We start from the raw sequence: 11,538 nt of genomic DNA on the forward strand, positions 1-11,538 counted from the left end.
TAACTGCAAGAAGTTTTGTAACAGATTGTTGTTAAGGACAGCTGTTTCTAATCATTTTTTAGTTTTGGAAAAAGCTAAATGAACTTTGATTTGTTATAGCAAAGCTATGCTATTTTTTGAAAATGAAGTTATTGGCACACCATGGAAGCTCCCTAGAAAGAGAGAGTAGTCCTTGCTCCGGGCAACGGATGTTAAGTGGGACTGTATCTCTAATGTTTATATTTTATTATAAGTTTAGTACTCATGTTCTTCCGTTCCTAGTTTTTCATCAAGTTGACATTGTACAAAAAATTGAGCTCAACTGTAATTTACATTCAACAATTATTCTTCGGACCAACATCAGCATATAGCGAGCCAACTAACCGTGAAAGACTTGGTACAAAATACAAATATAAGACTTAACCCGTGAGTGAAGGACGGCGCAGCAAAGCGCGCGTCACATTCTAGTTCATATGACATTGCACGAATTATTCTGCAACATATTTAGATCGATCGAAGCAGCAGCTATATATGTATTGTATGCATGAATATGTAGTCCGGCTGTCTTAGCTAATTGTTGAACTTTATAGGGTACACCGGCGTCTTGTCGGGGCCGTTGAACAGCCCAAAGCTCTTCTCTGTCACGGCCCCTCCTTTCTGGTTCTCGTTGAACATGGCGAAGATGTACGTCTCCAGGGGCACCGGCCTCTTGGGCGTGCCTTTGCCGACGTGGTCGATGAGCCCCTGGTTGTACGCCTGCGCGTTAGCGACGGTTGCCAGGTCGTCGCCGGCCGACGGCCATCCGCTCTCCGAGACCACAATGGGCACGTCCGGCGCACCCGCCTTCTCCAAGGCCGAGTAAACCGCGTCGACCATGGCGTCGAAGAGGTTCGTGTAGGTGAGACCGCTGTCGCTCACCGTGCTGGTGCTTTGCTTGAAGAGCGCGAAGCCGAGGTCGATGTCCGGGGTGTCCCTTTTGGCGAAGTAGGGGTACACGTTGGCGAGGAGCGGGGCCCCGGTGGCCTTGAGCATCTTGGCCACCTCCGTCATGTATGGGTCCTTGAACGCGCCCTCGGAGGGCGGCGAGGAGGACCCCAGCACGCTCATCTTGACCGCCGTGGACACCTTGACGTCAGTGCGGCTGGCCGCAGCGAGCGCGGCGTTGAGGTTCTTGATGGCCGGGACGATGTTGTCCGTGTCGCTGCCCTCGATCTCGTTGCCGGCCGCAATGTACTTGATGCGCACGCCCGGGAAGGCAAGCACGTTGTCACGGATCCAGCCGGCCGCGGCGGCAGGGTCGGAGGCGATGGCGGCGAAGCCGCCACCCACGTCCATGATGAGTTCGATCTCGGTGCCGTCGAGAGCCAGGAGCGTCTCGGGTTCCGGCTCGTAGATGCGCATGGCGCCGATTCCCAGGGACTTGTAGAACCGCACCACCTCGGCCCGCGATGGCAGGTTGTCGCCGACCTTGCCGTTGCACACGCCGATGGATTGCACCTGATCTGCCCGCGCAATCGCCAGGGACAACAGTGAGTTCGTAGTTTGACACCAACATGCAACCGATTAATTGGCCTGTCACCTCACCGTCACCGGTGATGAACATCACGGAGACATGCATGCATGCAGGTTGGTTGGTGGCTTATATTAATTACCGATAGTGATGGACGCCAAGATCACTCCGACGACCAGCGCCATGGCGACCGTACGTTGCCGCGCCATCTTCAGAAGCTCGATCGATCGACCAGCTTGTTGTGCGAGGAAGAAACAGTCGATGCACGCACGTACGTCCCCGGCTCCTAGGCCTCCTTTTGCATGCAACTGTACCGACAATCCACCAGCTATATATAGGACTGGACGGATGGATGGATTGCAAGAGCTAGCGCGCTCCCTATTTATATCGCTGGCGAGTCTGAAATAGTTTGGTTCATCTCCATATATAGCTGCCCAGCAGCCAGGTGTGTGGTGTGATCGTACGTACAAGACGTCCATCCAACTGCCCAACGCAATTCATGCATGTCGATTGCAACAACAACCACAAAAAAAGCTTAGTTCCCTACACAATCCCTACACCTTAATAAATGATGAAATCCTCATGAACTTCTCCCGCAAAACGGACAAAAATATTTGAATGATGCAGATTAAAATAAGCTAGGTCAAAGATATAGCAAGGGTGTAGAAAAAATACGCTTCAGAAGATGTACAGTTACATGTATGATGACATGCTATTTGTGCCTGGGGGGACCAATTGTTCAGCATGATACCATATCAAAACACACATTGCATATAGATGTATTTGTCGGATTCAACTTATAAAGTAAAACTGCTCTAGACCTGCCAAATTGCATACTACTCCATCAAAACTTAAGATTCTGCATTTCAGTCATCCGGACGGATCGCGGACACAAAAGTTGCGTGCATGGTATTTCTAAATTTGACATACTTAATTATGAAAGAAAAAAACTTAGAGATTTTATATGGTGTTTAATTTGTATTTTTAAATCAATTATATTTTTTTGGGATTTTTCTAAAAAATTAACAGGCTTTTTAAAAATCCTTCCATTGTGATATATACTACCTATATATGTTTATTTATTATGGTTCTGTTAGGCAACTAGTAAGATAATCTTATTTCTCTTTTCTCAGTCAACTTTACATGTTTGTTCATATATATAGATGTAAGCAACATTCACAGTATTTGTTTTGCCTATGTGTGCAAAACAAGTAAAATATTTTTGAGCGCTCACAAAATATGGACTTTTCCATGGCGTCGAAAGAAATTATCAGTCAACGTAGAATTAGCAAAGTTACTTGTTTCTAAGGAAAATAATTAGAATCAAACGCTGTACTTCACAAGTTTACTACGCTTCTTTAGTGGAGAGGAACCGATCCTTATTTCCAAAACACAATGGATGGATCTTATTCATATGACATTATCTAGTAGAGTAACATACTAGTACGTGCTTGTACGTATTATTGTGCAGCTTATTGAGATCTACCGTAATAAGAGATATGTATGTACTCATGTATACATGAAAATATAGTCCGGACGTCTTCTTAACTAATTGGTGAACCTTATAGGGTACACCGGCGTCTTGTCGGGGCCGTTGAACAGCCCGAAGTTCCTCTCTGTGTCGGGCCCGTCCTTTCGGTTCTCGTTGAACATGGCGAAGATGTACGTCTCCAGGGGCCCGGCCCTCTTGGGCGTGCCTTTGCCGACGTGGTCGATGAGGTTCTGGTTGTACGCCTGCGCGTTAGTGGGGGTTGCAAGGTCGTCGCCGGCCGACGGCCACCCGCTCTCCGAGACCACGATGGGCACGTCCGACGCACCCGCCTGCTCCATGGCCGTGTACATGGCGTCGACCATGGCATCGAAGAGGTTGGTGTAGGTGAGGCCGTTGCCGTTGTCGTTCACCTGGTTGGTGCTCGGCTGGAAGAGCGCGAAGCTGAGGTCGATGGTCGGGGTGTCCCTTTTGGCGATGTAGGGGTACACGTTGGCGAGCAGCGGCGCGCTGGTGTCCTTGAGCAGCTGGGCCACCTCCGTCATGTACGCGTCTTTGAACACGCCGCTGGAGGGAGGCGAGGAGGACGCGAGCACGCTCATCTTGACCGCCGTGGACACCTTCACGTCAGGGCGGCTGGCCTTGGAGAGCGCGGCGTTGAGGTTCGTCATGGCCGGGACGATGTTCTGCGTGTCGCCGCCTTCCACCTCGTTGCCGGCCGCGATATACTTGATGCTGACGTGCGGGTAGGCCAGCACGTTTTCTTGGACCCAGGACGCGGCCAAACCGGCGTCGGAGGCGAGGGCGGAAAGGTTGCCGTTGCCGACGTCCATGATGAGGTCGATGCCGGTGTCGCCGAGGGCCTGGAGCGTCTCCGGGTCCGGGGCGTAGATGCGCATGGCGCTGATGCCCTTGGTCCTGTACAACTGCACCACGTCGGCCGGAGATGGCAGGGACTGGCTGTCGCCTATCATCCCGTTGCACACCCCGATGGATTCCACCTCTGCACGCTCGTCGTGGACAGTGCAAATAGAATTAGTTTGATGTTGGTGATGAGCGGAGACATGCATGCTTGCAGGTTGGTGGCTTACCGATAGGGATGGACGCCAAGACTCCGACGACCAACGCCACGGCGAGCGCGAGCGCGGAGGCAGAGCACGTACGCTGCCGCGCCATCTTCAGAAGCTCGGTCAGCTTGTTATGCACGGGCGTACTCGTCTACTGTGGTACTTCTGTAGTAGGTAGGCCTCCTTTTGCATGCAACTGTACCGAGCAGACACCACCATATATATAGGACTGGATGGATTCCAACCAAGAGCTAGCGGGCGGCTTGTGTTGGCGATTTTGAAATAGTTTGGCGAGTTGCATGGCCACTCTCGATCGTTTTCAGCTGGTTTCCAGGTTGGTGGTTCCACTCCATGGCTAGCCAGCAGCCAGGCGTGTGGTACTTACAAGACTTCCAACTGTCCGACGCAATGCATGCACGTCGATGGCACCGTCGTACTGTACGTGGCGGTCGTCTGGTCCGGCCATTTGTCTGCCTAATCACCGTGGCGTACGAGACACTGCACCAGTCGCGCCCCGAGAGACTCGTTACGTTCATTTGTTTCCACATCATGGATCGGTTCCTCACGCGGTGTGGTCACCTGGCCGGAAGTGTACGACGGGCATGGAATGGATGCATCGGTCCAAACTCCAAACCTGTGGAATTACGTACGCGTAAGGCCAGAGAGTGGAAGAAAAGTCCTGTTTTGCCCTGTTGTTTTTCCGTTTTTGTCCCGTGACCCAGACCTACGTGTACGCCGGGTATGTATGTGTCTACATGGTTCCAAAATTGTGGCTCGTCTGTGTAGTGGAATTCCAGCGGATAGTAGACAAAATGGTGCTTTCACCATGCTTCGTTTTGTATACTGTAGGGCATGGTGCATTTCTTCTTCTTCTTTTTGTCCCTACTACATGTACGGAGGCTAGCTTAGCCGAAACAAGGCACATTCTAGATTTAGGACGTCGATAACTACCACACGTATGGTAGGAAAGAAGACGCACCACACGTTTTTAATGCAAATAGATTGTCACGTCATAGCATGCATGCATGCAAGAATCTTTTTGAATTTCAATTTTTAAAATGTTTTATCTCTTAAATGAAAAATCCGATTGAAGATCCGTTTTCACCATTAAATCCATCGCGACGAGATCTTCAAAACTAGATCTCATATCGATATATTTTGGCGAATTTTTTTTGGTTAAAAGTTGCCATGTCTATTGCACATGAATTGCCATGATATTTACACTGAAGTTGCCATGATATGTTTCAACTATTTTCTTTTACATTTAAAAATAAATTTTAACATATTATAAAACAGAGATTAAGAAACTAGACTTGCCATGCACCATAAACTAAAATTGCCATGATACATGCACTTAAAATTGCCATGGTTCAATAAAAAAATATTTTCATGGTCAAAGTACTGGAATTACCATCACAAAAAAACTAAAATTGCCATGATCTACAAACTAAGAATGCCACATGGCAACTTTAGTTTAAGCACTATGGCAACTATAGTGTAAACATCATGGCAACTTCTGGGCAAAAAAAAAAGAATTCATTGAAACATATCAACATGGGGTCTAGTTTTGAAGATCTCATCGAGACGGATTTAATGGTGAAAACGGATTTTTAGTTCGCTTTTTTATTTAAGAGATAAAACATTTTTAAGCCGAAAACCAAAAAGACTTCTGCTGATGTCATCTATTCATACGTGGCAAAATGAGTGGTGATGGAGGCGTGTGGGCGATCTGCAAACGCCCACACATGTGGGCGTTAGTTTTTTCCGTAGATTTAAGGACACAAGTTGACCCCTGTGTTTTTCAGGGTAAGAAGGGCTAGAGAAAATACCTCGGGCCGAGTGTCACACCCTAGCTAGTTCAAGCATTAGAGTGTGCATCATGTTTAAATTTTTCTTAAATTTGAAATGGGGAAAGCAGAAACCCCCAACACCCCCTGGAAACAACTAGGGTTTACTAAAATTATTTTCAATGAACATGAAATGCCCTTCTAAAAAGTTCATCCTCTTTGTCTTGGGTTAAAACCTCTGGCAAAATTGATGCACAATTTTCTAAGTCAATAGAAGGTCATTGAAATAAATCATAAGTATTTGAATTTGGGCATTTAAATGCTATAAAATAATTTAAATGCTCAAATAATTCTGGAAATAAATGTTTGCTGTTGGAAATATTCTAAACAGAGCCTAAAATTATTTTCAGGATTTTTGGAAACATTTTAGTATTTTAATTAAAGCCCAACATTTGCAGTTAAATAGAAAAACAGAAACAAATAAAAATAAAAGAGAGAGAGGGAAGCTACCTGGGCCTTACCTGTGCTGGCCCAGCCCCCCTGGCTCGGCCCAGCCGACTGGCTGCCAGTCGTCGTCCTCCTCTCGCCAGAAGGACGCGGAGCGCGTGGCCGGCGCCCGCGGCCACACGCCGGCCACCTCCTGCTTCTGCCGACGTCCTGGAGACGTCCAGGGATGCCACGCGACCCCCATGTCCCCCTCCCATCCTCGCTCACTCTCCCCCTCGTCTCCATCACTCTCTCCCGTGATGCCCGAGCGCGTTCCTCGCCGCCGTTCGCCGTAGACGACGCCAGAGCCACCCCCTCGCCCCTCCGACAAGCCAAATCGCTCCGCCACGACGCCCTCGCCCTCCCCACCGAGCCACGCTTCACCGGAGGCCCTGCATCGCCGCTATCGCGCCATCTTAAACCTCGGTACCCGCCGGATGCCGTTCATCGATTCGCCTCACTCCGGTCGCCCCCGAGCCCACTGATCTGCTCATCGACCTCCCTGTGAGCTCTGCCGCTTTTCCCCTCTTCTTTCCCACGCGTTTGCACCCTCTAGGCCATAGTTCCACCATGGCCGAAGCTCGTCTTCGTTCGAGCTTGTCACGGCGTTGCTCCGGCGACCATTTGGTCATCCCGTGCTATGCAACGTGCTTGCCGCATCGCGTAGTGCCTCGCTAGCGCCTCAGTTTTCGTGTTTGCACGCCGCAGCCCAAACCCCGCACATGGCCGAACTCCGGTCGCCGCCTTGCAGCTCGCCGTCGTTGTCTCCGGCCACCATAGGCCCGGCCTCCACCACCACTAGATGCGCGCCTGCAAGAGCTCTCCAATGAGCCCAAGAACGGCCTCGCCCGTGCCCTGTGGGCATTTTCCGAGCCGCGCCACCGTCTCGGGCCTCGCTGGCCTCGAGTCACCGGCGGGATTAGCCCCGCTGACCAGGGGTTTGACCCCAGTTTGACTCCCCTGAGTCAATGACAAGTGGGCCCTCTCTGTTAACTAAATCAGATTAGTTTTAATTAAAAATAATTAGCTTAATTAACTACTGACACGCGGGACCCACCAGTCAGGTTTAACCTGGACGTCCCCGTTGACCACTGACGTCACCCTGACGTAATGCTGACGCAGTAATTAAATTACTGGATTTATTCTTTAATAGGAAATTCCAGAAAATAGTCAAAACTTCTAAAAATCATAGAAAATCAACCATAGCTCCAAATGCAAAGATTTATATATGAAAAATGATCAGAAAAATTCAATCTATCCATCTGTAATGGTTTCATGCATGACAAAACAAGTTTATCTCGCTGTTTAAGCAGAATAAGGAAATGCACTATTAAGGCCATGTTTAATGAGCTAATATTTGAATCTTTGATTCAAATGAGTTCATTACTTTCTGTTATAACTTGCATTAGGCCAAGACACATTCATATTGCTATGTCATAGCATGCATCATATTGTTGCATATCATCCTGTGTTGATTGTGTTCCGATGTGTTCTTCGTGGTAGGTTCTGCCTCCGAGGATATTCACGAGTATCCAACTGAAGGGCAGTATCCCACTACCACTCCATCAGGCAAGCAACCCATTGATCATTTCGATACAAACCCATGTTCTCGCTTCTGCTCTTGTTTACTGCATTAAGACAACGCGATTCAAACTGTTGTGTGTTACGGTAGTTGAACCCTTATCCTCTGCATGACCTGTCATTGCCACAGTAACTAGATGAAATGCACTAGCATGTGTAGGAGTTGATTGAGCCATGTATGTGATTCCTACCTTGCTATGCCTGCTATGCTTAGAGTTGTGTTAGGTCTGGTAAATCTGGGTGATGGGCTAGAGTGAAATGCTTGTGTCGGTAATATGAGGGATGTGTTGAACATGTTTTGGTAAAGGTATCGATGAGAGGCCATGTAGGAGTACATGGTGGGTTGTTTCATTGAGGCCGTCCATAAGAACTGAGATCTGTATGTGTGATTTAAGATACAGTTACTACCGTACATTGGGCCCGAAACCAATGGACCCTCTCGGCTTCTTAATCACCCTAGTACTCTGTCCAGGAGTTGCAAATAGTTTCTGGTGTTTGTAGGTTATGTGTTGGCGGCCGTGCGTAGCGCTGACCCTAGGGGTGGGCTATGTTGCGGTAGATACACCATGGCACGGTGTACCGAGTCACCCGTTTGGTGTCTCGGGAACCCTGTACACATCGTTCGGGGCCGTATGTGGAAACCTCGGCCGGACTCCCTGCGGATGGAACCTGGATAGGCGATAAACCTGGACTAGAGACTTAAGTGTTTAGGTAGGCCGTGGCCGACACCCTCGCTGGGCTTCCGCTTGAAGGTTGCCGAGTACATGTCGTGTAAACAGCGGTAAGTGGTGAAAGCGTGTATGAAGAAGTACACCCCTGCAGGGTATAAAACTATTCGAATAGCCGCGTCCGCGGTAAAGGACTACTTGGTTGCCTATACAGTTCATAGACAAGTTAATGGATACTACTAAAAGACTCAAGATAAGTGTGAGTACCGAGGATGGCCCTCTCGTAGGATGACGAGGGAGGATCCCCGGTGGAGTATTGTGTTGGTGAGTAGTGGACTCGTGTGCAAAAACTATTTTACTGGTGGAGTTCCGCAGGATAGCTTAGCCAAGAGTCAAAGCTGGCTTGCTGCATTAACCCCACCACCTTCTTGAGAATAAGCATGTATAGTAGGTTCTGATGTAAGACTTGCTGAGTACCTTTGTACTCATGTTTGCTTAATTACTGTTTTCAGACGACAACACTGCCCCCTCCGATGGGTTCTACGTAGACCTTGACGTCGACGAGTGACTAGCCACCCAGGTGGTGATCCTGGCCATGGAGGGCCCTATGTAGATAGATAGGCTTCGAGAAGCCTTCTTTCTTTCTAGAGTCTGTACTTAGACTAGTTGCTTCCGCATGTGCTTGTATGTTTGTATGACTTGAGTGTCGGGTCATGTGACCCCTATCTGTATGAACATGTTATGTATGGCTCCCTGGAGCCTTTAAATAAAGTACTTGAGTTGTAGAGTTTTGTTGTGATGCCATGTTGTATGTACTCATATCGGGCATATTGTGTGTATGATTGAAATGCTTGGTATGAGTGGGATCCGACAATCTAGTTGTTTATCCTTGGCAGCCTTGCTTATGGGGAAATGTAGTCTAGTGTTCCTCGAGCCATAGTAGTCCGCTACAGCCCGGTACACTGGAGTCCTGCTAGCCCAGCACTACTGTTCAGGACACTTGACTGGCCGGCATGTGTTTCACTTCGTTCCTATGTCTGTCCCTTTGGGGAAATGTCACGCGGTGATTTCCGGAGTCCTGCCTAGCCTGCTACAGCCCGGGTTCCCCGGAGTCCTGTTAGCCCAGTGCTACAGCCCGGAATCACTCGCTGATGACCGACATGCTCGATGTGATTCATGTATGCCTGTCTCCATAGGTCTGTGTCTCTTTGGGTTCACGACTAGCCATGTCGGCCCGGGTTCTCTGTCATATGGATGCTAGCGACACTACCATATACGTGAGCCAAAAGGCGCAAACGGTCCCGGTCCATGGTAAGATGACACTTGTGGGATACCGTGCGTGAGGCCGCAAAGTGATATGAGGTGTTACCGGCTAGATCGATGTGGCTTGGAATCGGGGTCCTGACAGTGTTGGCATCAGAGCCGGACTGCCTATAGGTTCGTTGAGCCAAGATGGTCGATGTCGAGTCTAGAAATGCTTTAGTTATATGTAGGGGAATTGACTGTGGGAGGGAACGTAAGGCTCTTTTACTCCTTTACCCTATGCCTCTGATCTGAGTCATTCTCTTCTCATTCAACGTGGGTTAAGGACTAGGCTCTCTTCTTCTATCAGGTTCACGTGTTACTAATCCGTAGTAGCTTATAGGATTGTTGTTACAAGTCCCAGTTCAGTTTCTACTATTCTTAGTATGTTGCTAATTGGATCAGAACCTTGATATGATGTTGTTGAGTGGTATTGCGAACTGTTGTGGATGTCTCAAATCTTTTTCTGAGCATTTACAGCTGTTATGCTATCCAATTTTCCCTAAAAATTCTGATGTCTTTGCATTGTGGTTGTGCTTTCAGATGGCCAACCGTGTTCAAAACCAAGTAGTTCGCCTGACCCGGTGCCTCGACGTGCCCGGTCATACTGCTATGTTAGTCCGGGTAATGATCGAGACGGGTTACCGTTGGTATCCCGAATACACCGTTGAAGAGCAATTCCGCGACTTTAATCAAAGCCAATATCTCTGCACCGTCAGGATATTTCCTTCTTATCCTGGATCTACCGAGCCCCTTCACTGTTCCTATGGACTCGGGGTTACTGTTGAGATGGCTGTGCAGGATGCTGCCTATTCCATGATGACCATTATGCGAGTCCGGACTGGCCTGCTTTGGAACGCCGACTTCCGTTACATGCCAGCTTCACTTCCGGGAGCGCAAGGGTATCTTCAGGCTATCTATGCTGACTCCACTCAGGAGGACTAATTAACTCGTACCACTGCTGAGATGCTCGAAGATAAGGACCGAGAGAATCAGGCCTTGAGGCTGGAGCTTTTCAATACCCGTGCTGATCATTGGGCCACATTGACATGGTTTGCACCTGCGGTGCAAGCTGGATGTATGGATACAAGGGATCTGTATCCTGTGAGATCAGCTCTACCAGACATGGTGGATTAGCGTGATGTGGGAGGCATCACCCCACCCCGTGGTCCCCGCAGGCCATCGTTTGTTGGTCCAAGACCTCATCCTAGTCCCTATGGTCCACAGGCTCCTCAGGACCGTCTGTTTCCGGATGGTCACGTTGAACTTCCAGGCTATGGAGGTGACTTCTATGAGGACTACTACGAAGCTGTCTGAGTTAGTAGTAGTATCACTAGTATTGTAATAGTTGTATCTTCACTGTCCTGCGTGACTGGTGGACTACGACTTAGTGTGTAATCAATTCCGGAGGTGTAGAAAAATAATGTATAGGAGCTTGGAATGCCTCCGATGAGATGTAACGTCTTTCATCATAGTTGTACTATAGCCTGGGCTTGCACTAAACTATGTATGATGTGTATGACCGATGGTATATATATGGCAGTTTTATATTACCATGACATACGGATGAACATATCTGCATTCCGTGTTATCCATTACATTCTGCACTTCCTTGCTAAGTTTGAGCCATCATTGTCTAAACCATTGTTTTGTTTTCTCCTAGGATGGT

At 48.5% G+C, this 11,538-nt stretch overlaps 2 protein-coding genes across 2 annotated transcripts; both read right to left on the reverse strand.

Moving 5' to 3' along the window:
* Positions 1 to 291: 291 nt before the first annotated feature.
* On the reverse strand, positions 292 to 1,868 carry LOC780654 (glucan endo-1,3-beta-glucosidase GI). Its single transcript, XM_044481934.1, has 2 exons — positions 1,632 to 1,868; positions 292 to 1,481 (listed from the first exon to the last, which is right to left on the reverse strand). The coding sequence occupies exons 1-2, from the start codon at positions 1,696 to 1,698 to the stop codon at positions 550 to 552; spliced, it is 999 nt and encodes a 332-aa protein (XP_044337869.1). The 5' UTR covers positions 1,699 to 1,868; the 3' UTR covers positions 292 to 549.
* A 925-nt stretch (positions 1,869 to 2,793) lies between these two features.
* On the reverse strand, positions 2,794 to 4,319 carry LOC100037607 (glucan endo-1,3-beta-glucosidase GII). Its single transcript, XM_044481935.1, has 2 exons — positions 4,070 to 4,319; positions 2,794 to 3,981 (listed from the first exon to the last, which is right to left on the reverse strand). Exons 1-2 carry the CDS (start codon positions 4,152 to 4,154, stop codon positions 3,038 to 3,040), a joined length of 1,029 nt encoding a protein of 342 aa, XP_044337870.1. The 5' UTR covers positions 4,155 to 4,319; the 3' UTR covers positions 2,794 to 3,037.
* Positions 4,320 to 11,538: the final 7,219 nt, after the last annotated feature.

This window comes from Triticum aestivum, chromosome 3A, assembly GCF_018294505.1.
Source record: "Triticum aestivum cultivar Chinese Spring chromosome 3A, IWGSC CS RefSeq v2.1, whole genome shotgun sequence".
NCBI classification, from domain to species: domain Eukaryota; kingdom Viridiplantae; phylum Streptophyta; class Magnoliopsida; order Poales; family Poaceae; genus Triticum; species Triticum aestivum.

Coding starts and splice junctions, on each gene's coding strand:
- LOC780654 (XM_044481934.1), bottom strand. CDS start 1,698: ATGGCGCGGCAACGTACGGTCGCCATGGCGCTGGTCGTCGGAGTGATC. Junction 1,482..1,631: donor CTTGGCGTCCATCACTATCG/GTAATTAATATA, acceptor TTGCGCGGGCAG/ATCAGGTGCAATCCATCGGC.
- LOC100037607 (XM_044481935.1), bottom strand. CDS start 4,154: ATGGCGCGGCAGCGTACGTGCTCTGCCTCCGCGCTCGCGCTCGCCGTG. Junction 3,982..4,069: donor CTTGGCGTCCATCCCTATCG/GTAAGCCACCAA, acceptor ACGAGCGTGCAG/AGGTGGAATCCATCGGGGTG.